Raw genomic sequence first — 23,832 nt, 5'->3', positions numbered from 1 at the left:
CGGGGCAAGACATTCAAAACAAGGCGAACTAATGTGCGCCCATACGGCGGGAAGCTTGGTATTGGGCTTGGCGTTGGGCACGGGATTCCGCGTGCGATGAAGGTTGATGGACGCGTCATATATTGCTTACAAAGTCCTTTGGCAATGCCCCTTTCTGCGCACAAGAATATTTTTTTCTCTTCAAACTACGCTCACACCCTACCAGAACAGTATTCGCTATACCCGGGACCATTCACTCACCACACACGAGACGGATACGCTTTGCGACTCATGATGAAACTGATGACATAATCGACGCCGCACGGACCTGAAGCCCGAATCGCCCACTTTAGAACAACGCCTTCCTCGCCTTCCGGGCCCGCGGCATGGCTTGAGGGGCTTCCCAAATACGCAAATATGGATGACGGAGATGACATGGATATGTCGCTCGATGGAGCCACGTCCAAACGTGCAGTAGGTGGCGCCTGCATCCGCGCAAATTGGCACCAGTGCTGACGATCCCAGTGCGATTCGTGTAGGACAAGGAAAATACGCTGTGATCGAGCTGCCCCATGTTCCAACTGCAAAGCGAGCAAGCTGGGTAGGTTCATCAGCTCGCCCCTATGTTACACTCCCGTTGACCCGCCAAGTCTGTACCACGACCGCACCCACCCAGAAAGCGCAGCGGCAAAGAGTTCACATCTCTGAAGAATAGTAGGTGCTTGCCAAGACCGATACTCCACTTTGGCACATCATCTGTGCTCTACACGCTTGATCCAGAGAACCAGCTTCAAATTGCGACCAAGCTGACTTGGCACAGCGAGAAGAAGATTGATCGCATTGAAGACCGTCTTTCCAGCATTGAAAATGTCCTCGGCGCTCTGGCCTCCAAACTTGGTAATCTCGATATTCGGGGAGCCTCCACCGAAACGAGCAGCCAGCCACGCTTAACGCGAGTTGGTTCTGGGAAGAGTCCAGGAGCAGTAGCCGAAGCGGTGACACCTGCACCTTTTGAAGGCGAGACGACAATGAACAGCCAGTCAGACTATGCTAGGGAGTTTGTCGCCCGAGCTGTCGGCAGCACTCCCTCCATCGGTCAGGATGCCGAGATCAGGTCTGCTCTGACTGCTCTCGGAGAGCTGGTCACTCAACAAAACGCCGCATCAGCAAACTCCATAGTCAACCGACCGCTTGCCGACTTTGATGCTGAGACACTAGATCGGCCGCCTTGGGATGCAGTGGGCCATACCTTGTTGGAAGCTACTAGTTGAGTGGTCAGGATGCTGCGGTTTGGATTGCTACTGACCTTTGCAGAATATACGACGGTCTCCTCCCTCGTTGTTTTCCCTTTTCTCAAGATGGAAAATCTAGAAACAATCATTGAAGATGCTTACCACAACCCAAGCTCGTGTGGGCCCGCCCGGCGCGTCCTCGCCTATGGTGTCATGGCCAGCTTATTCACCGAATTCAGGTCCTACCCAATGGTTAACATGGATGTGACCAACTTTGGCGCATATGCAATCATGTGCAGGAAGCATATAGAAGTTGCCATGAGCGAGCTCGACCTCTTCATGCCGGCAAGTTACGAGAACATCATGGCCCTCCTAATTGGGTCGGCAGAGGCAATTGAGATATGCAAACCATCTCTTTGCTGGGCCATGATATCCTGCGCAGCTGGTTTGTGCCAGAGCCTTGGCTACCATCGTATCAACACCATGGTCAACGACACGACCGAGATGCGGAAATCCAAAATCCAAATCTTTTGGATGATATACATGTTCGACAAAACCCTCTCAGTCCGCTTGGGCCGTGCGAGTGTCATACAAGATTGGGACATATCCCTGCCTTTCGACCTTCCCGATGATGGATCGCCTGGCGACTCTGAAGGTCAGTTGCTCGCCTACTGGGTCAAGGTTGCGCGGGTTCAAGGACAGACTTACGAAAAGCTCTTTTGTCCGGCTGCTTTTCTCAAGTCGCCGGCAGAGCGTACTCGCACCGCGGTGGAACTGGTTGACGCCATGAACCTAGCATGGTTTGAGCGGGGGGAGGGGAATGTAACAGACTTTCCTGTTCCAAGGGATTACAACGGGTACGCACCACAAGCTACTTCAAACAACAGCCCAAATGAAACAGAGATTCCTTCTAGACGTCACCCCTACGCTGGTCACGGTGCGCGCCTCGACGCAAGTGAATATATCCAAGGTAAGCCTGGCTCATCTATGTTGTGACAGCATGATCGCTAAATTATGACTAGGCTCATTCGAGCGTATCCAGGACATATTTTTTCATGTCGACGTTGTGATGCATTATTCCACATGCTCGTTAATCCAGCGCGCCGTTTCCCCAGACAATGTTACCTTCAATCAAGAATGCCTAGAGTCATCTCGGGCAGCCCTTGTCGCACACAGGCGCGCCAATTTGCAATTCAATACCAAAGGTAACGAAGAGCTATGGTCTGGATACATTCACTGGTCGATCCTTCAAGTAAGTCCAAATCCACAAGTATCTCAACCGACGACTAACGAGACCGCAGGCACCGTTCACCCCGTAAGCTGCACGGATCTTTTCCCAGTAGTAGTACTGACATGTGATGGTAGTTTCATCGTCATCTTTTGTAACGCTATCCAAAATGCCGACTCATCCGACCTGGCCTCCCTCACCGACTTCGTCGCCAGCCTTGAATCATGTCGCATGATATCTGAAGGTGCCGACAAACTGTACAAGATGTGCCGTCTCTTCCTGCAAGTAGCAAAACTCTACATCCAAGCGAAGAGGAGGGACGTACCGGTTACCCCTCAGCAGGCATCGTACTCGCACAGAAGTCAACCACCTTACCATCCAGCAACAGATAGCACCCAAGTTGACCTTAACGCTATGACGGAATTTGATCCTTATCTTAGCGCTCTTGGTCTAGTGCCCAATACAGCGTGGCCAATACCGGGTTTCCCGAACGCATCTCCATCGTCGGGTCTAGATGCTTTTCCAAGGAATCAAGGCATGGGAGGCGTTGTAGGCCCAGATGCTACAGGAATGGGCATTGGGCCATCGACTGCCACTCAAAATTCGGTTCAAGATTGGTTCTCGGGCTCAAGATACCTGATAAATCTGATGGAAGCAGGCGATGATTTGCAGATGCCAGACCTGAATTTGTGAGAGGAAAAATTAACCAACGTGGAGATCTACCGGTATATCCTGTTTGCAGAGTAGGCGAGCGTTTCTACGTTCATTCTTAATACCCACTCTTTTGTCTGTGTTCGTAACGACTTGAAACTCCTATCCTGTATCGACTGAATAAGCTAATCCAAGCTACCACTAGCGTCTGCGCTAGATGATACGCGCCTGCCCGCTCACTCGAAACCACCGACAACACCTCACACATAGTAGCCTTCACCGTCACTACCACTTTCTACAGCACGCTGCTGGATACCCAGTTCTTACTCGTCTCCAATTTTGATCATCAGACACAATGTGCAGCAAGTCATATCACGCCCAGCGCGTTCAAAACCAAGTACCAAACAACATCGCGGCTTCAAACATCTTCTCTAGGCGGACAAGCCGACTGAAATCACAATCTATCCAAGTTTGCAAGCACCAGAAGATCACAGATATGGTCGTACTGATAGATTGATGTTTACATATATGATGACCTTAACAGCAACGAATGCGCAAGCTCGGAACATAATACAGGATGAAATAGGGAAATCTCTCTAGTTCAACAACGCGTCGTCTTCCTGGCTTCCTCAGACTTGGTAGTACAGTCCTTGGTGATTAAAGAAAGAGTCTGGCTGTTCCCCTCTTTGCCTTTGCCTTTTCCACTGTGATGAGGCTCGGCATCAGGCTCAGCGTCTAGAACTCAGCGCGGCGGGCGGCCTTCTTGCCCTTGCCCTTACCCTTGCCTTTGCCCTTCTTTCCTTTTCCCTTGCCCTTGTGGTGCGGCTCACGCTTGGTCAGCTCGTCATCATCGAGATCATCGGCCTCGCTGTCGTCAGCCTCATCATCGCGCTTGGTGAGGTCGTCGTCCTGGTCGTCGGCTTCAGTAGCGTCGACCTCGTCATCGTCATCAGCCTCTTCTTCACGCTTGGTCAGGTCGTCTTCGAAGTCGTCATCAGCCTCGTCTTCGTCGACTTGGCGGCGAGCGGCCTTCTTTCCCTTTCCTTTGCCCTTGCCCTTTCCCTTGCCTTTTCCCTTGCCCTTGTGGTGAGGTTCACGCTTGGTAAGCTCGTCGTCGTCGACATCGTCAGCCTCGTCGGCATCGGCATCCTCTTCACGCTTGGTGAGCTCTTCGTCGTCTACGTCATCAACCTCCTCGTCGTCGTCTTCGACTGCGCGGCGAGCGTTCTTCTTGGCTTTTCCCTTGCCTTTGCCCTTGCCTTTGCCCTTACCCTTGCCCTTGTGATGGGGCTCGCGGGTGTGGAGATCTGCCCAATGAGCATCATCTTCGGCTTGAGTGAGCTCTTGAGCTTCAGCATCGCGGGTGTGAAGATCAGCCCAATGAGCATCGTCTTCAGCTTGGGTAAGCTCTTGGGCTTCAGCGTCGCGGCGAGCGGCCTTCTTTCCCTTTCCCTTTTTGCCCTTTCCTTTGCCTTTGCCCTTGCCCTTGTGGTGGCGGGCTTCGATATCACGCGATGCAAGAGCGGCAACGAGATTGGACGCTTTGACCGGACCACTTGCCTATATAACGTTAGTTGTTGCATCCGATATTGCACCAGATAGTCGAACTTACCGGCATACGTGCTTCTACGGCATTGTCCACCACCGACCTGGTGTCTGGTACAACATAAGCTGAAGTGGAGGCACCCAAGGCCAAGAGTGCGAGAACGGCGATCTTCATGTTGAATAAGGTATATGGTTGTTTTGAAAATCGAATGAATGTCAGGGATCTGCCAGCAGAGAGAAGAGAAGAGACTGGACTGAGAAGGATGTGAGAATGAATGAGCACGTTCAACGCTTGCTGTTCTTTCTCTTGGAACATGGACACGCTTTATAACTGAGCTGTTTCCTCAAGCCAGAGCCATTTGGTCGCTTGCTCGGACCCCGGAGTTCTGAGACGCCTCGCATTGTTCACGGAGCACGAACGGATTCCTTCCCTGTGTCATACACGGCGGTCCCCATGACAATACGGCTGCACTCGGCGTTTACTCCAGGAGGCCAAATTAGAAACGCATGACACGGGCTTTCTTCTCCACCAACTACACTCCCACAGTTGGCCTGGACTGACAATGATCGGGTATGTCAACTGTGTCACTGTATCATGACTAACCCACTCCTCCACGGAAGTAAAGCCAAAGGCCCAGTTCATCTCCGCAACTCTGATGTCACCAATCATGAAATTTCCCGCGCAGCCTCGCTGAGACTTGAGGGAAGTATGGAACAAGCGGAGGCTTTGCGCATGCACCTCATTGGCTCCGCGGGTTGGAGTCGAAAATGCCGCCCGCAGGGAGGACCGAACAACCGAGCCAGAACACATCTTCAGGTATCTTTTCGCGCGGTTTCCCCAGCCTTCCTTGTTCCATTTGTTCCATATCTGCCTCAAGTGTGGTAAACGACCGTCTCAGTTCTCGGTTTCGTTAGATCGCCAAGATGAAACGATGGTGCAGGACGAACAGAGTCAAGTCTTGGCTTAGCGCACGTCTCGAAACTCAAACGAGGTGCTGACCAACGGGACGTTGAGACGCTCTCTGCTTTGTGTGTCGCAAAAGGCTTGTCAAAGGCTTGTCGCAGGCTGGCTGGTCACAGATGGGCTAATGTTGCCTGGGCGTGTGGGCTCCGTGCCTTTGGGGTGCAGGATGTTTGAAGCATTTCATGCTTCGGTAATTCTTGCTAGCGATAACTTTGTAGTAGGGACGCAGGTTGACGCCCGCACTTTGACGAGCTCACCAACTTTCTCTTCTTCTGTTTGTCCTAATTTCCTGAGGCGCTGTGCGTGTACTGGTTTTCTTCATCCTATCGCAGGTCGACACATTGTAATACGCCTTATTACATATTTCGAAGCATCTTATTCTCAACAACCTCTTGATATCGTTCATACACCTCAAAATGGAGAAATACGCCGACTCCGAATCATCATCACAATCAGACCAAGAAAACGCCGCATTCCTAAACACACTCTACCAAAAACAAGAATCCCAACGGCGGCGGAACTATGCTTACCTAACACTCTTCAACCTCTTCCTCTTCACATTATCAATGCTATCATTGATAACAGCGGTCATGACGCAAAAGGACGACTCAGGACATTCGACAGCAAAGTTGATGGACAAGTTTGGAATATTCTGTAAGTAGGTCCTATACACTGTTACAAACCCACAAGCTAACAACGAACCAATAGCGCCCGCAATGCACATAGTAGAATACAAGCAGGAACAGTTCAAACTACCCAACCCATTAAACTCTTCAAAATATGTCGGCATCACAGACGACGTGGAGAATGCTTGGATGGACATTGCATACTGTAAGCCTTTTTATCATCCGACCAAAGACATGTGCACTTGCTAACCACCCTCCTCACACACACACAGTGCCCGACCAAATGGTCTCCAAATCAGACTTCCCCAAACTGCAAAAGCCCGCAGACAGCTTACAAGTCACCGACCCACGCACGGGCGAAACAGGGTATCGCGTCGGCCTCGAAGTCTTCCATCAGTTACACTGTCTCAATCTCCTGCGCATGTCAACGTATCCAGAGTACTACCCGAAGATATGGTGGAGTGATACAAATGATGAGCCTCAGCGGGTGCGAGCGCATCTTGGTATGTTTACTCGCCTTTTTTCAGCCCTTTCCCATTTCCTAAAATAAAACTCCCCTTTGTTCTTCTTTTCTTAAGCTCTTAGCACACTCTGACGCAATCGAATAGACCACTGCATAGAAATCCTCCGCATGAACCTCATGTGTCTGTCTGACATTAACGTCTTCACATTCCATACGCGGCCCGGCCGAGAGGAAGAAGGGTATTGGCCCGACTATGAGAGTCAACACGTATGTCGGGATTTCGACGCGGTGAAGAAGTGGGCGAATGATCATGCTATGCCTGAGGCCGACGTTTGAGATTTTGGGTGTTGGATGTATATATGGGATAGAGAGAGGGAAAGAATTGTTCAGCAATGTCACGGCGAAGATGAAGGTTGCAGGGGTGACAGAATGGTCTATACAAGCATATCATACAGACACAGGGACGGTCTCTCGTGCTCTCTCTCGCTCTCTCTCCTTCTCTTTCCAAAGCCACCAACTTCGAAACTCAAGACAAAAACTGATGCTCAGCTAAGCCAGCAACAAAGAATGTCAAACTCCACCCAATGCAACGCACTAACCAAGACACGGTCTGCTTTTCAGGACGCACTGACCACTAGACCCTATCCAGCGTGCTCGACGATTTCACTGTAAATTTTTCCGTCTCGGATATAGCTGCGGATCTGTTCTGGGACCGGGTTCTCGACGTAATCATCTTCGGTGGGCAAACTGATGTTGATGCTCGAGCATTTACTGGTAAACACCTCAGTCTGTAGCGACTCCTTTGACAAATAGACCTGGGCGCCATCAACCTGGTCGAGCAAAATCGTAGGCAGCGTGCCAAGTACTTGCAGCGCAAAGTTGGGGCACTTGATGACATCGACAGAAGAGACTAACGAGTCGATGATGAGCGAGGTACGAGACGAGTTGTCCAAAGAGAGGGCGTTTGCTTTGCCGTTGATGCGGATCGTTGTGTTTTTGCAGCGCGAGATGAGGATCGAGTGGTTGATTTCGGCGTCAATTTCGAGTATTTCCGTGGGCGAGTCGAAGTTATCGATGATCCACTTGTTTCCATCCAGCTCCTTCTTTGGCGGTTTCTTGGTCCGCATGCTCTCTGGCTTCTGCTTTTTTGGGGGTGCCGGACTCTTGCTCCGCAAACTGCCATTACTGTCACTTCTAGTCGGAACAGGTGCACTCGCGCGCAACGACGGGTTCTTATGCGTCATTTGGCTGGGGTCGACCTTCTTGAGTCCCTTTGTGACATCTGAGCCCTTGTTCAGGTCTCCGAAGATGGCGTTCATGTCTGGTGCAGCCTTCTTTGCCACAGGAGCAGCGCCCGGTGGAGGAGGGGGTCCTGGTGGAGGGGGAGGACCGGGCGGTGGTGGGATTCCACCTGCTGGGGCGGGAGGTGGAGGTGGGATGCCCGAGGTTGATGCGCCAGAGCGAGTGCTAGAGACTTGTTTGGCAGCTTCTTTGGCATCGATGCCGTTGCTGTTCCAAGCCACGCCGCTGGCGTGGTGTTTCTTTGCGTACTCGGACAGAGCTTTGAATAGCTTGTAATAGGCCTGCACCCATTCGACAAAGCTCTTGTTCTCCGGCCTATATATGTTAGGTTGATTGAGGCGGGAAATTGGCGGGGCGCATACTTGTCTCGGTACTCCTTGAGGACCTTATTGCCGTACATTTGCGCGCCACCAAAGAGCTCATTGATGTACTCATGCGGTTTTGTGCCTCCACCTACGCCAATAGTCACCCAGCCAAGCGACCCAACACCATCAGCGACCATGGCGAGGGGATCTTTCAGGGCTGCCTCGCGATTGCTCTGTCGAAACTCGTCCGTCTTCTCCATGCTGGCTTGCAGGTCCTTGAGGAACTCCATGATGGTGCGATCATCTGGCTTCTTTGCCTTGTTCGCAATATAGAGGAACTGTCGCTGCGCGGCAAAAGCCTGCTGTACTGCTTTGGACTGTACATGTCAGCCGGTGTACCGACCAGTTTCGACAATGGCTACCTCATCTCTCAACATACCTGGCCGCCAATAACATCACCCAAGTTGCCACTCAGCTCGAGCCAGTTCTTCAATTCGGTATCCACCAGCTCATCAAACGCCTCGATGGCGGGCGGCGCGCTCTGCACGGGCGGCTTGGGTGTAGTACTGGGGCTCGGCGTCGCGTCTCCCGCTACGAGGGTAGAAGGAGCGCCGGTAGGCAGACCGCTGGGGGCATCTCCGTTCGGAATGGACGTGCTCGCAATGTCTTCCAGACGGCTTGTGGCAGCTTCAAGCCTGCGCACCATGGTTGTTAGCAAGTTGTCTCCTTTGAATTGCATGCCGCCATGGCGACCAAAGTTGTGCTCGTTGGACGACCCAGGGGCGATCATAGGCATATTGCATATGGTTGTAAGCAGAAGAGTTGCTTCCGGGGGGCTATATGGCTTCATGAGGGGCGAAAACGTGAAGCACGGGTTTGGAAACGTCAGAATGAAACTCACCGCTTGATGAGTGTAGTCAAGTTGTTCATGTTGCTTTGAGCCATGAGGCGGGGAAGGTGCAGCGGGTGTTGGCAGCCAAGATGCCTATGTCTCTCCGGATACGTAGCAGAGAGCTCGGGGAAGAGGCAGGGACGGGGACGGGGAAGGGGTCGCGGACGGCGGGCGGCAGCGTGTGCAACGTGTGTACGCTTCTAGAGGGGTATATAGAACAAGGATGGATGGATGGGTGGATGAATGAATGAATAGAGTTCTAGCGCGATTGACTAGCAGGAGTGCGGGAGTGGCAAGGCAATGAGGCACCACAGCTACCTGACCTGTCCTGGCCGATGGGTGACTTCCTCATCAGGCGCAGGCGGCTGATGCCATCCATGCCCATGCCCGGCCCACGTTGCGCTAGCGGGCCTGCATGCCAAGCCACACCAACTACCCATTCCGTCCATGTAGGCACGCCTAGGCGTTACTTCAGCAACATCAATTATTTCATCTCCGTCAGTCTCGCCCTCATTCACCGTCATTCAAGATGGCTGCTACCGGAGAGGTCGATTTCTGCACCCTCGGCATGTTCATTATTGGTACTCATTGTCATTTTGCCAAACATGTCCTCTAGTCGCTCATCGCTTCATAGATGAAATCGAATTCGCTCCCCCAAAGCCCCCAGTCAAAGACATAGCTGGCGGTGCCGGATCATACTCTGCATTAGGTGCACGCATATTCTCTCCGAGCCCCAAGTCCCAGGCAGTGGGCTGGATCGTTGACTGCGGATCCGATTTCCCATCTGAGCTCCGAGACTTCATTGCGCAGTGGGACACGGGTGTTTTGATTCGCGAGACGCCTGAGAGACTTACCACCCGCGGCTGGAATGGCTATGGAGAGCATGAACACAGAGGTGAGTAAATGTGGGGTGAACTGAAGGGGGGTCGGACGACGGATTGATCAAGTGCAGCTTTTCGATACACGACTCCGAAACTACGGTTGGATCAGCACGACTTGGTGGATACACAGCTGTTGTGGTCCAAGTCGTTCCATCTCATATGTTCACCTCTGCGCTGCATTGATCTGGTTAGAAGCATTCTTGCATTACGCCGTCAGCCGTCAGATGCGGGGCTGACATCACGTCCGCTGTTCATATGGGAGCCTGTGCCTGATCTGTGTACCGTCGAGGAATTGGACGACTGCCTGAAAGCGCTAAAGTACGTTGACGTAGTCAGTCCAAACCATGGTGAGCTTGGGGGCTTTTTCGGCAAGGACACCAATGCCGAGCACAGCGTTGACTTCCGCTTGATCGAGGAACTGTGCGGCCAATGGCTCGGTAGCGGGATTGGAGCTGATGGCCAGGGTGGTATCGTTTTGCGTTGCGGCAAAGATGGGTGCCTAGTGACGCGTAACGGGGTGCGCAAGTGGCTGCCTGCGTATCATCAGTCGAGTACGAAGGTGGTGGACCCGACTGGCGGGGGCAATGGATTTCTAGGCGGTTTAGCAATTGGCTTGGTGCGGGCTGGTGACACGCCAGGCATTGAGCACTTGGAGGAAGCTGCAATATGGGGATCAATTTCGGCAAGCTTCGCTATTGAGCAAGTCGGCATGCCCGTCCTTTCTCACGGCCCGCAAGGCGAAACATGGAACAGTGTGCGTGTCGAAGACAGGCTCTCAGAATTCAAGTCGCGGCTGCCTAGATATATACAGCCCTAGTCGCGTTCTTCCTAGTGTACACTAAAGTCCTCGCTCTCTGTTCGTTTACTTCTCGACTGGCTTGTCAATGGCGCCCTGCTCCTTCAGTTTCCGCTCGTGCTCAATGATCTGCTTGCTCCAACTGTGCCATTGTTAGCTTATTGCAAGTGTGCCCAAAGGCCGTGCTGAGGTATATCGTACTATCGGCTCGGGAAGAATCTGTTCGGGTCGGGCATCCTATCGCGATGCTCTAGGTTGGCGCTGAGCATCCAGACCATTCCGACGATGCCGGTCATCGCAAGGCCCAAGACAGCGGTGTTGGCTTTCCAGTTGGCGGGTTGTGCGTACCAGCCGCCGGCTGGCGACCAGACGTGCTTGGGATACCTGCCAATCTTAGTCAGCGTCGGCGTGAATTAGGCATTGAGGGGGTCAGCGTACGGGATCTTGCCTCCTCCGCCCATTGTGAAGTATGCTTGTGCGAAGTTCGAGGGGCCGCTGTCCTGGACGCTTGAGATGCGGTCGCAGTCGGATCTGAAGCTAACAGCACGGGCCTGGTGTCTTGGCGGAAATTCTTTGGCAGGCGCCATCATCAGTCGAGGAGAATAGAACACACGACCGGTCCAATTGCTGTAGCCCTGCCTCCGCTGTTTCCATAATCCCCCACTTTGTCTTTCTATTCCCTCCTGTCTTTAATGAAGCGGATACCTGTATCAAGATGCGCCTCGCAACTGCTGGCACAACCGCTGCCACGCCGGCCCTCGTGTCCCTATGCTACAGCGAAGACTACACGGCGAAGCATCACACCTCATAATCACAGGATACAAGCGCGTTTCCAATCAACAGCAGCAATCCAGCACGATGGCGAATTGGAAGTCGAGCTCCCAGAGGCCGCCGGAATCGCATCAACACCATCTTCACGGTCCGCATCACGAGGCCCGCGAGCTGCCTACCTAAAACCGCTTCCCCTCGAACAACTCCCATCGCCACATCCCAGCGCTGCCGAGCGCTCGACAAAACTCCACGCCCTTCGTAGCCGGCTTTCCCTTCCGCCCCGCTTCCCTCTGCAAGCCCTCGCCCGAACACTCGTGCATCCCTCCGCAGACCCAAATCCTGCTTTCAACAATGCCTCGTTGTCAATACTTGGACGCCATCTGCTAGGCTACTACACCTCGGAATGGCTTCTCTGCAACTACCCCCGCCTCCCAATGCCCGTTGTCTTCGCTGCAGTAGAAGCGTACATTGGCCCAAAGGCGTTAGCCACCGTTGCGGGCGAATGGGGCATCGAGGCAGCGGCTGAACCAGGAGGAGAGGTTGACTCGGGATTATTGCAATTCAAGAGGCTAAAATCGGGCGATGAACTCCCAGCAGCATTGAGACGTCAGGCGCCATGGAAATGGAACGTCACAACCACACACAAGATTATGACAACGGATGAGTTCGGCTCCAGCAATGCCCCGCCGAGTCCACATGCGCTGCAAAAGACACCAGTGCCCATGGAAGAAGCAGCACAATCTTTCGTCCGAGCACTCATCGGCGCGTTACACGTTCATCTTGGATCACCCCTCGTGAAGCGCTTCTTCCGCGACCACTTCCTCAGTCGACACCTCGACATCAGCACACTCTTCGATTTCCGCACCCCGACTCGTGACCTATCACGATTATGTGCACGAGAAGGCTTCGAAGGCCCTGTCGCTCGTCTCGTGTCCGAAACCGGTCGCTTGAGCAGACATCCTGTCTTCGTAGTTGGCGTATATAGCGGGAAAGACAAGCTCGGCGAAGGCGCAGGAAGCTCGTTAGACGAGGCGAGGACAAGAGCGGCGGCCGCGGCGCTGAAGGCGTGGTACCTCTACAAACCCGTCGAAGTCACCGTACCGAGCAGCATGGAAGGAGAACTAGACACGAGCAAGTGGCGACCCAACTTGATCGATTGTGGTGAAGTCATCGTGTAAAGATACCAGGGGGCAACGGAAAACCACACTTTGGCGTTTTTCTTGAGGGTTCCGCATCAGCACTGTGACTGCATGGAGGTCAGGGGGCGTACTCTTCATTCGTACACTTTGAAAGAAGACGTCGTTCCACCTCATGTCAACGAGTGCAGCCGAGAAGGAATAAGGGAAAGACAGGAGCGGGGGTACAGACTTCATTGCATGAGGGGGAGGCGCATTCGGCTGTTGTGCTCGTCAGAACGAGCTGCATGTATTATATGTGACAATCATCTGGGTCTGGCATTACATTATTACCACCTGGATCCACGTTGTGTAGAATATAAGAAGATGTTTGCATCCACATGACATAACACGATTTACTTCTTGGTCTTTTCAAAAGCAGACGCCACTGAAATAAATTATAATGCACGTGAAACAACAATGACACTAGTATAATAAAATAATCTATTAGGCCATACGACACCGGAAAAAAAATATAGGTAAATAGCAAGAGTACCTCGAAAAAGGGTCGTCCGAAAAGTGGGGTTATGGACACGCTATTGGGGCTCTTCCATCTCTGTCTCTACCAGGAAAGCTACATAGCGCCGGTGTAAAGTGCAAAGGCAGTCTGAGTGCTGTATATATCGTTGTGCTAACGGAAACGCTCATGGATTATGATTGGTGATAGAGCGGGGCTGTTGGTGAGACGGCTTCTCTTATGCAATTCTTTCGTGACTCGTGAGATTATCGTCAAATGCTTCGCTGAACGCTGCATCGCTGGGGCCGGGGGTTGCGCATCAAGGGGTATCAAAGGTCCGACCCATGCTCTCAGAAAGGAATCAACATGTTAAGGAAAATATTGTTGGACGACGTTTGTCCAGGTTCTCACGGTTCCAATGCTCCCAAGTTTCCTAGCTCGTTCTTGCAAAACATCAATGTTTTGCTTGCCGTCGAGTATCACCTCGTCCGGCTGATGTTTGACAATTTGATGTCTGGGTAATTCTTACCATCCTCCTGCGGGCTCAAGTCGCCGCGATTGTGACTGGAAGTAACCATCAAATACGCTTAGTTCCGGTTTCCGGGGTGCCTCTGAGATATCCACCAACGCAGCTGCAGTTGCAGTGCTTACATTGAGTGATGAAGCAGCTTGCCCACTGTAACCCCCACCGTCTAAACTTCGCCGCCTGCCTCCTGTGGCTTTCCCGCTGCCTAGACTAGCGAGGATGAAACTCATCTTGATACGCTCTTTAGGCCTGGGCAATAGCATCTTCTCGATAATGCTCAACCACTCAGCTTCCGCTTTCAGCTGTCTCAGTCTCCTACTGGATCCAATGAGTCCGTTCCTTAGGCCGGATGTAGTTGCTGCGTGCAGTCGGTTGCGCCAGCTCGCAACCCGATCGAGATGAGCATGAAATGACGCGTCTTGCGTCGAGCCTGCTCTGTACTGGGTAAATATGGATAATGACTGGTTTTGCGCTACTGTCATCATAGACAGAAAGACGCAGGCTAGCGAAAAGACGTCCGCCATTCGCTTTCCACGTGATACGATCGCTTCTGGCGCGGCGTAGACATAGGACTGATCCTGGAAATAGGTGTTTAGTTGGTCTAGGCGTTGAGAGTTGGCCATACTCGGACTGAACGTGTCGACACTCTGACCGATCTCGAACGGTGCCAATAAAATCCTGGTCCCATTAATCAAAATCTTACGAGGCCGAATGCTGCGGTGGCATATCGACTGCGAATGAAGGTATTCAAGCGCCGAGGCCAGATCATACATCCAGTCGACGAGCATCTTTGAACGACTTGCGTCGTTGCCAGGAAGTGCCAAAAACTCATCCAGACTGTACTTGGCTTTTTCTGTGACAATGCCGACATGACTTGGTTGTGCATAAGAACACAACAGCTTGGCAATGTTCTTGTGTTCATATTGCTTGAACTTGGTGATCTGCTCGAGTACTGCTGCCTTTTGAGATGGTCGAGTGATAACGAATCGTTTTCGCACTAAGACGCGGTCATCGTTGGTCCCTAGCATTCGTACCCGGTCAACGCTCTTTTCAGAGTTTCTAGAGGATCGAATCAGACCAAGATGCTGCAACGGTACCGTCTCGCGTGCGGTAAAATCCACGTGGGTTCCAGTCAACGGCAGTTCCTTGGATGTAGCGCGCCACTGCTCTTCTACAACCTTTCGAGCGTTTGCCACGATGCCCTGCAGACGGTCCTCTGGGAACGGTAAGCTCTCATCTCTGAGATCGAAGAATGATGCTTGTCGCCATGATGCCACGTCGTCGCATACAAACAAAAGGATTGCTAGCCTAGGGTTCGACAACGTCCACTGCCATATCTTCCTCACTAGCCCGGCATCCCACCCTTGCTTACGACAGAGTTCGTAGAACCACCCGGATAAGGACTGGCCTTGCGAAGACAATATGGAGGTGTTTATGTAACCGTTTACTAGAGGCGTCAGAGGTGCAATAGGTTGCCGATAGGGATTAGGTGAGCCCGGGAAGCCCGGCATAGGCGAGCCGGGGTAGTCAACGCTCCTGAATGACTCTCCGGTTGAAGAAGGGGGTGGTGACATGTGCGCAAAGCCTGCTACCGGATTGATCGGCCTGAGGGGTTGAGGTGCAATGGGCGTTGTCGATCGGCTTGTGTACTGCGGGGTACGGTTCGGACTGTCCCTTGGCGATGAATTGGTTGACTTTGTCGAATTGGTCGAATATGTCGAGCCTGGACTTGCCATGATGATGTTTGACCACGGGTTATTGTTCGTGGTCGTAGGTGTTGTACTCCGACTGGTGCAAGATGAGACGGATGAAGCCGTAGGCGACGAGGGTCCTCGATTGTTATACCATGTCTGATCATCGTGAAGATTCACCATGGATATGGTGTGCTGAAGACTGTACTGAGGCTTGGGGTAGTCTGCCGCAGACGTTCGCCATGGTGAGGCCGAGGCGTGCTGCATTGCTGCAAAACTGGAAGTTGTTTCTATCGGGTACACGAAACGTGACCAACGAGGAGCAATGTAGATGGCGTGGAGTGTGGGACTGAGTTGCAGGCGGGAGGATGTTTGGGCTAAGAGAACCCAGGAAGAAAAGCAAAAAACAAAGAAAGCATATCAGCGTAACAGAGCGAGGAACGTGAGAGACGATGAAGAGAGTTGGGTCCAGGCGCCCCAGTCAGTAGAAGAAGTACAGCAGCACCTTTCGGGCTGATCCCACTGCTCCCAACCCTCTGACGGGGCAGCGTAAGGCTTCATCCAGCAAAAGCGCAGAGGCTTTGATGTGCTGGCAATTACTCGCCTGCATTCTGGAGTGCATTAGCAGAGGGCGACAATATACGGCCTTGGGTAGGTGTGTTGGGCGAATGCACACTGGGCACGAGGCCACCCTTGCGGGTTAGTTGTATGCAGGCGAACGTGGCCAGCTCAGAGTCGCCTCTTGCGTAAAGGCGGAACTTGTGCATATGTTCGCAGCCAGACGTTCCTGTATGGTGCCAGATCATCGAGAAATCATATGTGTAGCGCACGAGCCGTCCCGAACCCAGCATGCTCCGTTCCTTGCGACCCGTAGTATTCGCAATGTTGCAGAAAGAGGCTGTCAGTTTGCTGCAGGACCAGAGGCTACGTGCCGCAAGCAATGACACAGGGACGCAGGACCGTCCTGCTTTATCATGCGCAAGGTCCCTATTGGCGCACTTGAGAGGGCCTGGAGATGCAGTTTGCTGCTTATCTGCCGGGTGGTGAGGCTGGAGGGCCACGATGTCTCGCGTCGCCCAGCTCACCGTCTCTTCTGGGCAACCCGCGCGGCGAGGAAGAACATGGCTCCGACACGGAGGAAATGTGACGTGCCTCGACGATTGAGAGGGGTGCTGGGAGACGTGATTTGATGTTTAGCATCCCATTGTCGTACAGTTGATTATTTGATGGCGATACAACGTCTTCCACGGCCGGGCGTCACAGGCGGGGCGGCAATGGCGGTCAGCTCCTGTGTCAATATGGCTTGCTCTTGAGATGGCCGATGTCGATGACCGACCGCCGTGTCTGAAGCAGAAGCAGGAGGCGTTCGCCTGCACCACAGAGCCTCAAGCCATAGCCCTGGGAGGGTCTGGGACGGGGTCGTGGGGGAGAAATTGAGGGTGAAACCGAGCTGCCCGGCAGACGCGGCACGATTGGCCCTCATTGGCTGTTGACGCGGGCTCACGTGCGCAAATGGTCCATCTGAAGCGCCCCTAGTTTTGGCAGTGCGCCGCGACTTGACACCTCAACACCAATTGTCTCAAGGGGTCCAGTATCGTCATGCCAGACCGACTCCACCGCCAAATCGATCTGCTGCTAGCAGAAGCTTGGTTGGCGTCCACCGGGTTGCGCTCCCAGTTTGCTAATTTAAGCTGGATCCTAGCCGCTATGGGATGAACGCATAGAAGTATCCCATGCCATCCGTTGCAGCCTCAATCAGAATCAGTCTCAACTCTGCCATGGAGTCTCCGTCCAGGCTTGCTGCTGCTCTGCGAGTCTGATGGCCCTCCAGAGTCACGCCATTGCAAGCCCACCGTTTGACCCGCACGAGCGCGACTCTCGCAACTCTCGCATCGCGTTTCTCCGTTCTGGTGCTCTCTTATTCGTGTCTGCGCGCCTTACGTTTTCTAATATTGACTCCCGGTAGAGCCGGTTTCCTTTCAGTAGTGTTTGACTTTTCGTCCCTTCGCTCCTTTGAAGCTCACTGCTCACCACTCTCCTTCTACCACGCTGCTGGGCAGCCCGGCAACATTTCTACTATCGACTTTAATACAACAGTCACGACTAATACCGCTCTTTAACATGTTGTTCAAAGGCGCCTTGGTGGGTGGTCTGCTCGCTGCTGGACACGCAGCTGCCTTCAAGGGTGCCCAGGTCAACGCGCTCCTTCAACCCGGTGATGATGTGGAGGAAGTACTGCGAAGGGACGCAGAACTGATGGCTACCCTCACTCGACGACAAGACGCAAATGCACCAGACACTGCACCTCTCGCATCGTTAACGCCCGCATCTGGTGACGCATCGAAAGGCAACCTTGCGGAATGGGAAAAACAAACGCGAGAAGCTTGTATGAACACGCTAGGAAGTCTCAACGGTCAAGCGTCAAATCCAAGCGGAATTGCCGTATGCTACAATGTTCCATTCCTCGACAACCAGACCGGCGTCTTCCAGGCTGAGTTGCGAATGTACAACGTATCAGCGCCCGTGAACCCATGGGTTGGCGTGACCGCTGCCGATTGCAGCATGACATTGTCATACCTCGGCGCTACGGTGCAGAACATGAACGCCAACCTTACGAAGCGAGACATTAGCTGGCCGCCAATGGGCGCAGCAGAACCTCGTGGTGGGCTTCTGGTGGAGAGGCAGGACATCAAGACCATGACGGAGCTCAAGGTGCTGATGTACGTTGGCAGAGTGAACAGCAACCTCATGGGTTCTGCTATGACCAAGTACGCACAAATCACCTCCTTGTATCTGTTACAGTTACTAATATATTATCAGAGAGGCTCTCCAACCCCTCCTCATCCCGCAAATTGACCTCTCCGCCCGGAATCCCCTTACCAACCAAGATATAGAAACAACGCTCTCCTCCCAGGAGGCTTCTTTCGTCAATGGGATTTTCTCAAAGGCAGCCAGTGGTCCTACCAATGCCGACCCCCAAGCCGCAGCATCTGCCTCAGCCGCCGTATCCTCTGCTGCACCGTTCGTCGTCCCTGGAACTTCGTTGGCTTTCTTCCCAATCGGTCTTGTCGTCACCTCAGTCTGGGCTCTATTCTTCTTCCTGGCCGTAGGGCTAGGCACGTACGGTCGCATCCAATACCGCGATCAGTACCGAAGGCGCGTGAGGGCTGAGGAGGCGCGAGGTGTGCGCACCATCTAATCTCGGCCGTTTTGTATCTCCTGTCTTTCAGGACCTAGACTGAGTGTTTCCCTTGATTGAAAATTACGTCGCTTGAATACCCATTCTCTTTTAAACACTGTATATAATTGAAATGGGGCGAGCGAGCGTTGAACCATCTTGTTTCGTTACATCCTGGCGATGCCCCTTTGGTAGCAGTAGAGTTGGGCGACGGAATTCGGCAGCTCGCGAGTGTAGAATCAATACAAAAAAAAACTGGATTCAACCACTACACAATTTCGTTCCAAGTGAACTCGAAGACACTGCAAGGACATGGCTTCATCATTTTGTTCTTCTCAAAGCCCCCAGGAAAAATATTTACGAGAAGAATTTGACACATGGCGACGTATTCGGCACCAATTCGCTTAACACTGTACTTAATTAACGCCTAAATAGCAGTCAAAGCCGGCACCAAGCAGACTTGGAATGTAAAGTCAACGATATGAGGCGAGTCATACTCAATGGCGACGAAATAAGTAGTACGGACGCGGGGCCAGGGCTGGAAAAGTGCAAGCCTAAAACCCCGCTTCTAGCCGTCCGCGATACGATTGGCCATTTGACTAGCAATCGCACCCGCAGTATCCACAACGCGACATCGCGCCCTACGGATGAGCCGGTGCTACAGATGGAGTCATCCATCTCGTTTTCATTTCTCTGTACTTGATTGAGTTGACTCACTATTCATTTGCTGCCTAGATATATAAAGGCATAGACCTCAGGAAAACATAGATTCATCATTATCGCTTCTAACGCAAACGCAACGCATCGGTTTTGGAAGAGTCATGCCGTCATTGTCGTCTTTGAGTCTCGGTTCGAGTTTGGAGGTGAAGACGAAGGATGGCGTGAAATTTGGAAAAGAACTGAGGGAGAAGGAGTTTCTGTTCGATAAGGGGTATTTGAACCTGAATCATGGTAAGAAAATTATGTTCTGCGTCAAATTTCTGACAAAGGCTTTTTCAACAGTTGAGTCTCGGGGCCTACTTTCCTCCATGTCTATGTTCAAGTCTTCAACGTAATATTTCTTTTCACAATCAACTTGGATGGCTATCATGCTGGAATTTAGGTCATTTGCATGTAAACTGTAGATGTTCTGTTATTTGGCCTTCCTTTCATATTGGTGGTCTGAACTAAAAATCGTTTTTCCTACATTTCACACTCTAACAACATCAGGATCTTTCGGAACTTACCCCCGCACCGTCCGCGACACGATGCGTTCCTTTCAAGACGCAGCAGAAGCCCGCCCAGACAAATTCATCCGTTACCAGTATCCCGAACTCGTCGATGAATCCAGAGAAGCAGTGGCAAAAGTTCGTCTTTCTTTAACACACCTTCCCCCTTTTGCTATCTTCTAACACCATCCCAGCTTCTCAACACCCCCTCTTCAACCGTGGTCTTCGTCCCAAACGCAACAACGGGCATAAACACCGTATTGCGAAACTTGACATTCGAATCCGGTGATCACATCCTCTACTTCGCCACCATCTATGGCGCGTGCGAGAAGACGGTCGCCTACATCACCGAGACCACACCTGCTTCATCGGTCAAAATCGAATACTCGTATCCCGTCGAGGATGACTGGCTCGTCTCCGAGTTCAAAAGTAAAGTGAAGGAGGTGGAGGCCAAGGGTGGTAAGTACTTGAAAAATACGGAAAAGACGTGTGCATACAGATGGCTGACTCCGTTGCAGGCAAAGTCAAAGTTGCCATCTTCGACACTATAGTTAGTATGCCAGGTGTTCGTGTCCCCTTTGAACGTCTCATCACCGCTTGCAAAGAGCTGGGTGTTTTGAGCTGTGTGGATGGGGCGCATGGTGTGGGCCACATTGAATTGGATCTGACGAAGTTGGATCCGGATTTCTTCGTGAGCAATTGTCACAAGTACGTTCTCCCAGTTGATTAACCACCTTCTCTCGATTTTCTTGGCTATTTTGAGAATGGGATCGCTAATGAAAACTGCAGGTGGCTACACGTCCCCCGCGGCTGTGCTGTGTTCCACGTCCCTGTTCGAAACCAGCACCTAATGCGCTCCACACTCCCTACATCACATGGTTTTGAGCCCCGTGGTTCTCAGGTCGCTTCGCCGTTTCCGAAGTCTGCGTTCGTGGACGCGGGCAAGTCAAAGTACGTTGGCAACTTCGAGTTTGTCGGCACCATCGACAATACACCATACCTGTGTGTCCCAGCTGCTCTGGAGTGGCGTGAGAGTATCGGTGGTGAAGAGGTGATCAGGAACTACTGCTCAACGTTAGCGCAGGAGGCCGGAAAACACTTTGCCAGCGTCTTGGGTACGGATGTTCTGGACAACAGCACCAAGACTCTGAGTCTATGCTGTATGTCGACCGTGCGGCTGCCCATCTCGGTAGCTAAGGCACAAGACGTGGCGGCCCAAAATGGCCTCGAAAAGGATGAGGTTGGAGGGTTAGTCAGGGACTGGCTGAGTCGCACGCTGCTGGATGACTATGGAACATTCATCCAGACAGTGTTTCATGGGGGGAGCTGGTGGGGACGGCTGAGCGGGCAGGTGTATCTCGACATGAGCGACTTTGAGTTGGGAGCAGAGACGCTGAAGACGATTTGCGAGAGGGCTGAAGCTGGTGAGTGGGCTGCTGCTAAACCTAGTAAGTTGTGAGTGCATCAGGGGTCGGCTGGACATCTTCATAGCACTTGGCAGGTGTCGAACAAAAAGCAGAAAGGGTTCTTTAGCGATCCATCATGGTGTTAGACGTCAATTCTTATCCGTTAGTGTCTAAATCAGGTATATCTCACATCAACACATTCAAAGATCGCTCCCATATCACCACAGCAGTCCTATATTCCGCCTTAGATTCCTCTTTATCAATCGACAGGTAGTATGAGCGGGTCCCGGGGGATGATGTTGAAGAAGCAAAGGTCGTACCGCCGAGCTAGTGAGGGTAACGCGAAACCTCGGGGCACAGGTTGAACACGTCACCACCGCAGCTCTTGCACTATCGCGAAATCAGTCTAACATACCTACTATACTAATACACCAGCGCTGGGAGAAGACTCACCTCGGGGTTGCGGTGGCACACATGCTCACGGCAAGTCTGCGTACAACCTGTCTGGCCTGTGGAATGGCCGTTCTGCATCCGCATTAGCCCCCGAAAGCCTCATCTTATATTGGTAGCTTACTTTGACGCAGAAGTCGTACATGCCAGTGCACCACCCGCAATCAACGTCAGCGCGGGCTTCGATCTCGAAGCCTCCCGGGGCTGGGATAACAGCAATCACGGCAGCGGCGAGCGCAGAGATGATAGTGGCGATCTTCATATTGATTATTGTCGTTCGTAGTTTAACCAAGAAGGTTGAACGGTCCAAGATTGAGATATGTTGTCTTGTTGGTATGTACAGCCACTGGAGGAGCGAGAGCGATTATGTGCAGTAAGAGCGAGCAAGCTACAGGGTGTGAAGAAAAGACAAATGAAAGCGCGGAAAGCTAAGGCAAGCTTAGACTCGCGCTAGTGGAGGGGATTGTACCTGAGTGAATGATAAGTGGGTGTTCGGGTAGAGGTAGGTGGTCACTGGTCAGGTGAAGGGGGTCGGAGCGTTTGCACGGGTCAGCAGTCAACAAAACAAACTGAATAGCTCCAGCAAGCTTACGGGACCTGGTCTATGAAATCCAAAGTCCGTGAAGAGGGCTTCACGATCTGAAAGAGCCGCATTTGGTAAGGCGACTGGAGAGAAGATAGGTGTAGGTCCAGTACATGTGTCCAGCAACCTACAATGACGCATACGGTATTGAAACTGAAGTGCATGTGGTCGAGGACATTGGTATCCAGGATGACTCACAGTCATGGCGAATTCGAGTTCTTGAAGATCACGCTCTCACAATTGATAACTGGTTTCCACGAGGGACTGATCTATTGGGAGAGGCCTAAGTGTGGATTTAGTATTTTTAGCGACAGGTGCGTTACTGACAAGCTGGAGTGAGATTTTTGTAGCTAGCGTATCTATGCGTACTAAGAAGGGCCGGTCTTGGCGATAGGATGGTGTAGTATAGAAATGAATTGGGTATCTTAAGAATCAAACGCCTTGCATGCTGTTTCCTCCTCTGCCCCAGACATGCTATCTCTTCCTTGTCCGTTTTGGGACCGGTTTTGTCTTATTACGGTTTGTTCGTCGAGTGGTAGGCGCACTGTCTTCTGCTGACTCGGCACTAGACTCCTCTTCATCGCCATCCTCTTCGTCGTCTTCTGCAGACTCTGATACGGTTGACTGAGCCTTGCTGTTCTTGGCTGTACTGGCGCTAGCCTTTGTACCCTTCCCACTCTTCGTAGTTGCTCTACTAGCCCTGGTGCTCTTAGAAACTTTCGGTGTCGGTGTCGCATCCTCTACACTCTCTGCCTTACGGGACCGCGCGCTCTCGGGTAGGTCTTTGAGAAGACCAATGCCTGGCGCGTAAAGGTCTTTGTCGTCTTCGGTTGGTATCATGGGTGGCGAGGATGCTGAGGCGGAGGCTTCACTGTGGAAGCGCTTGTGCCACAGTAACTCGCCAAACTCATCCTCTGGCAGCTCGAAGTCGGGAATGGTAGCGGCTTCTTCAGGATCAACCGGGTCTGGGTCTTCGGAGAAGGCAAACTCATTTTCGCGGGAATCAAGCGTGCCTAGGTCGTATAGCTGATTCAGCTTCTTCCATATGCCGGGTATGCGTGTATGCGGTGCGTCTTCGGTTGCGAATCCGTGCGAGCGCATGTCGTTGTGGATACTGATCATGCGAAAGTGCTTGTGGAAGCCTGAAGATGCGTCAGTTGAGCTTCCAATTGGCGTGTACCATGCTGTACTGACCAGTTGGCTTCCACTTCATCATGCTCTTGAAGAGCTGTGCCTCCTGCTCGTCGGCCCAAACATCGCCCAGCAGATCATCTTGCGATTGGGAGACTCCAGAATCCTGGGGCGTCTTCGCCTGCACGTCTCTCAGGGGAGTAGAGGCTGCGCTGGCCTTTGCCTTCTTTCGCGGGGGCATGATTGGTGTCCTAGGTGGCTTGTGACGCGAGATGTGGAGATGAAAACCGTTGCGGACGCTGCGAGGGGACGTCGCGAAGCTGCAGGAACAGTGAAGGAAAGGTGCAAGGGTCCGCGTAGGGCTGAACCGCGGGAAGGTTTGGCGCGTCATG

The 23,832-nt window shown here is 52.4% G+C and overlaps 12 protein-coding genes across 12 annotated transcripts; 6 read left to right on the top strand and 6 right to left on the bottom strand.

Annotated features, from left to right (window-relative positions):
- The first annotated feature begins 187 nt into the window (after positions 1 to 187).
- Positions 188 to 3,286, top strand: K460DRAFT_361562 (uncharacterized protein). The gene is made up of 9 exons (XM_040932488.1): positions 188 to 453; positions 505 to 580; positions 630 to 693; positions 800 to 1,245; positions 1,294 to 2,068; positions 2,126 to 2,181; positions 2,234 to 2,463; positions 2,513 to 2,526; positions 2,577 to 3,286. Exons 1-9 carry the CDS (start codon positions 397 to 399, stop codon positions 3,130 to 3,132), a joined length of 2,274 nt encoding a protein of 757 aa, XP_040793355.1. The 5' UTR covers positions 188 to 396; the 3' UTR covers positions 3,133 to 3,286.
- Positions 3,287 to 3,579: 293 nt separating this feature from the next.
- On the bottom strand, positions 3,580 to 4,929 carry K460DRAFT_412439 (uncharacterized protein). The gene is made up of 2 exons (XM_040937539.1): positions 4,703 to 4,929; positions 3,580 to 4,650 (listed from the first exon to the last, which is right to left on the bottom strand). The coding sequence occupies exons 1-2, from the start codon at positions 4,808 to 4,810 to the stop codon at positions 3,826 to 3,828; spliced, it is 933 nt and encodes a 310-aa protein (XP_040793354.1). The 5' UTR covers positions 4,811 to 4,929; the 3' UTR covers positions 3,580 to 3,825.
- A 743-nt stretch (positions 4,930 to 5,672) lies between these two features.
- K460DRAFT_361559 (uncharacterized protein) lies at positions 5,673 to 6,803 on the top strand (the record flags this gene model as incomplete). The annotated part of the gene is made up of 3 exons (XM_040932487.1): positions 5,673 to 6,253; positions 6,308 to 6,430; positions 6,498 to 6,803. Coding segments are annotated over exons 1-3 (634 nt in total), but the record flags the coding sequence as incomplete, so codon positions are not given.
- Positions 6,804 to 7,329: 526 nt separating this feature from the next.
- Positions 7,330 to 9,085, bottom strand: K460DRAFT_273180 (uncharacterized protein; the record flags this gene model as incomplete). Its single annotated transcript, XM_040927855.1, has 3 exons — positions 7,330 to 8,305; positions 8,353 to 8,672; positions 8,735 to 9,085. The coding sequence occupies 3 exons, from the start codon at positions 9,083 to 9,085 to the stop codon at positions 7,330 to 7,332; spliced, it is 1,647 nt and encodes a 548-aa protein (XP_040793352.1).
- A 583-nt stretch (positions 9,086 to 9,668) lies between these two features.
- Positions 9,669 to 11,341, top strand: K460DRAFT_412436 (Ribokinase-like protein). Its single transcript, XM_040937538.1, has 5 exons — positions 9,669 to 9,768; positions 9,822 to 10,082; positions 10,140 to 11,006; positions 11,066 to 11,248; positions 11,303 to 11,341. Exons 1-3 carry the CDS (start codon positions 9,717 to 9,719, stop codon positions 10,883 to 10,885), a joined length of 1,059 nt encoding a protein of 352 aa, XP_040793350.1. The 5' UTR covers positions 9,669 to 9,716; the 3' UTR covers positions 10,886 to 11,006; positions 11,066 to 11,248; positions 11,303 to 11,341.
- Positions 10,931 to 11,325, bottom strand: K460DRAFT_269562 (uncharacterized protein; the record flags this gene model as incomplete). The annotated part of the gene is made up of 3 exons (XM_040927581.1): positions 10,931 to 11,006; positions 11,066 to 11,248; positions 11,303 to 11,325. 3 exons carry the CDS (start codon positions 11,323 to 11,325, stop codon positions 10,931 to 10,933), a joined length of 282 nt encoding a protein of 93 aa, XP_040793351.1.
- Positions 11,342 to 11,481: 140 nt separating the features above from the next.
- On the top strand, positions 11,482 to 13,169 carry K460DRAFT_361554 (ribonuclease III). Its single transcript, XM_040932486.1, has one exon. It carries the CDS (start codon positions 11,557 to 11,559, stop codon positions 12,811 to 12,813), a length of 1,257 nt encoding a protein of 418 aa, XP_040793349.1. The 5' UTR covers positions 11,482 to 11,556; the 3' UTR covers positions 12,814 to 13,169.
- Positions 13,170 to 13,792: 623 nt separating this feature from the next.
- On the bottom strand, positions 13,793 to 15,751 carry K460DRAFT_273372 (kinase-like protein; the record flags this gene model as incomplete). Its single annotated transcript, XM_040927870.1, has 1 exon — positions 13,793 to 15,751. One exon carries the CDS (start codon positions 15,749 to 15,751, stop codon positions 13,793 to 13,795), a length of 1,959 nt encoding a protein of 652 aa, XP_040793348.1.
- A 1,854-nt stretch (positions 15,752 to 17,605) lies between these two features.
- K460DRAFT_273976 (uncharacterized protein) lies at positions 17,606 to 18,683 on the top strand (the record flags this gene model as incomplete). The annotated part of the gene is made up of 2 exons (XM_040927919.1): positions 17,606 to 18,252; positions 18,305 to 18,683. The coding sequence occupies 2 exons, from the start codon at positions 17,606 to 17,608 to the stop codon at positions 18,681 to 18,683; spliced, it is 1,026 nt and encodes a 341-aa protein (XP_040793347.1).
- Positions 18,684 to 19,313: 630 nt separating this feature from the next.
- Positions 19,314 to 21,494, top strand: K460DRAFT_328009 (PLP-dependent transferase). The gene is made up of 5 exons (XM_040930687.1): positions 19,314 to 19,613; positions 19,872 to 20,008; positions 20,065 to 20,329; positions 20,389 to 20,578; positions 20,660 to 21,494. The coding sequence occupies exons 1-5, from the start codon at positions 19,484 to 19,486 to the stop codon at positions 21,327 to 21,329; spliced, it is 1,392 nt and encodes a 463-aa protein (XP_040793346.1). The 5' UTR covers positions 19,314 to 19,483; the 3' UTR covers positions 21,330 to 21,494.
- Positions 21,495 to 21,554: 60 nt separating this feature from the next.
- On the bottom strand, positions 21,555 to 21,886 carry K460DRAFT_361548 (uncharacterized protein). Its single transcript, XM_040932485.1, has 3 exons — positions 21,851 to 21,886; positions 21,730 to 21,801; positions 21,555 to 21,666 (listed from the first exon to the last, which is right to left on the bottom strand). The coding sequence occupies exons 1-3, from the start codon at positions 21,869 to 21,871 to the stop codon at positions 21,604 to 21,606; spliced, it is 156 nt and encodes a 51-aa protein (XP_040793345.1). The 5' UTR covers positions 21,872 to 21,886; the 3' UTR covers positions 21,555 to 21,603.
- Positions 21,887 to 22,475: 589 nt separating this feature from the next.
- K460DRAFT_302187 (CT20-domain-containing protein) lies at positions 22,476 to 23,757 on the bottom strand. Its single transcript, XM_040929898.1, has 2 exons — positions 23,504 to 23,757; positions 22,476 to 23,451 (listed from the first exon to the last, which is right to left on the bottom strand). The coding sequence occupies exons 1-2, from the start codon at positions 23,679 to 23,681 to the stop codon at positions 22,784 to 22,786; spliced, it is 846 nt and encodes a 281-aa protein (XP_040793344.1). The 5' UTR covers positions 23,682 to 23,757; the 3' UTR covers positions 22,476 to 22,783.
- Between the last annotated feature and the right edge of the window lie 75 nt (positions 23,758 to 23,832).

Source organism: Cucurbitaria berberidis, assembly GCF_010015615.1.
Source record: "Cucurbitaria berberidis CBS 394.84 unplaced genomic scaffold K460scaffold_1, whole genome shotgun sequence".
Classification (NCBI taxonomy): domain Eukaryota; kingdom Fungi; phylum Ascomycota; class Dothideomycetes; order Pleosporales; family Cucurbitariaceae; genus Cucurbitaria; species Cucurbitaria berberidis.
The sequence above is the reverse complement of the archived record's forward strand: the minus strand, read 5'-3'. Positions and strand labels throughout refer to the sequence as shown.

Excerpts from the sequence above, each read along its gene's own strand:
- K460DRAFT_361562 (XM_040932488.1), top strand. The coding sequence starts at position 397 with ATGGATGACGGAGATGACATGGATATGTCGCTCGATGGAGCCACGTCC. Across the intron at positions 1,246-1,293 it reads TACCTTGTTGGAAGCTACTA|AATATACGACGGTCTCCTCC; the intron begins GTTGAGTGGTCA and ends TGACCTTTGCAG. Across the intron at positions 2,182-2,233 it reads CGCAAGTGAATATATCCAAG|GCTCATTCGAGCGTATCCAG; the intron begins GTAAGCCTGGCT and ends AATTATGACTAG.
- K460DRAFT_412439 (XM_040937539.1), bottom strand. The coding sequence starts at position 4,810 with ATGAAGATCGCCGTTCTCGCACTCTTGGCCTTGGGTGCCTCCACTTCA. Across the intron at positions 4,651-4,702 it reads CCGTAGAAGCACGTATGCCG|GCAAGTGGTCCGGTCAAAGC; the intron begins GTAAGTTCGACT and ends AACGTTATATAG.
- K460DRAFT_412436 (XM_040937538.1), top strand. The coding sequence starts at position 9,717 with ATGGCTGCTACCGGAGAGGTCGATTTCTGCACCCTCGGCATGTTCATT. Across the intron at positions 9,769-9,821 it reads CCTCGGCATGTTCATTATTG|ATGAAATCGAATTCGCTCCC; the intron begins GTACTCATTGTC and ends ATCGCTTCATAG. Across the intron at positions 10,083-10,139 it reads TGGAGAGCATGAACACAGAG|CTTTTCGATACACGACTCCG; the intron begins GTGAGTAAATGT and ends GATCAAGTGCAG.
- K460DRAFT_361554 (XM_040932486.1), top strand. The coding sequence starts at position 11,557 with ATGAAGCGGATACCTGTATCAAGATGCGCCTCGCAACTGCTGGCACAA.
- K460DRAFT_328009 (XM_040930687.1), top strand. The coding sequence starts at position 19,484 with ATGCCGTCATTGTCGTCTTTGAGTCTCGGTTCGAGTTTGGAGGTGAAG. Across the intron at positions 20,009-20,064 it reads CCAGAGAAGCAGTGGCAAAA|CTTCTCAACACCCCCTCTTC; the intron begins GTTCGTCTTTCT and ends ACACCATCCCAG. Across the intron at positions 20,330-20,388 it reads GGAGGTGGAGGCCAAGGGTG|GCAAAGTCAAAGTTGCCATC; the intron begins GTAAGTACTTGA and ends ACTCCGTTGCAG.
- K460DRAFT_361548 (XM_040932485.1), bottom strand. The coding sequence starts at position 21,871 with ATGTACGACTTCTGCGTCAAA. Across the intron at positions 21,802-21,850 it reads TGTACGACTTCTGCGTCAAA|AACGGCCATTCCACAGGCCA; the intron begins GTAAGCTACCAA and ends ATGCGGATGCAG. Across the intron at positions 21,667-21,729 it reads TGTGCCACCGCAACCCCGAG|TGCAAGAGCTGCGGTGGTGA; the intron begins GTGAGTCTTCTC and ends ATTTCGCGATAG.
- K460DRAFT_302187 (XM_040929898.1), bottom strand. The coding sequence starts at position 23,681 with ATGCCCCCGCGAAAGAAGGCAAAGGCCAGCGCAGCCTCTACTCCCCTG. Across the intron at positions 23,452-23,503 it reads GATGAAGTGGAAGCCAACTG|GCTTCCACAAGCACTTTCGC; the intron begins GTCAGTACAGCA and ends ACGCATCTTCAG.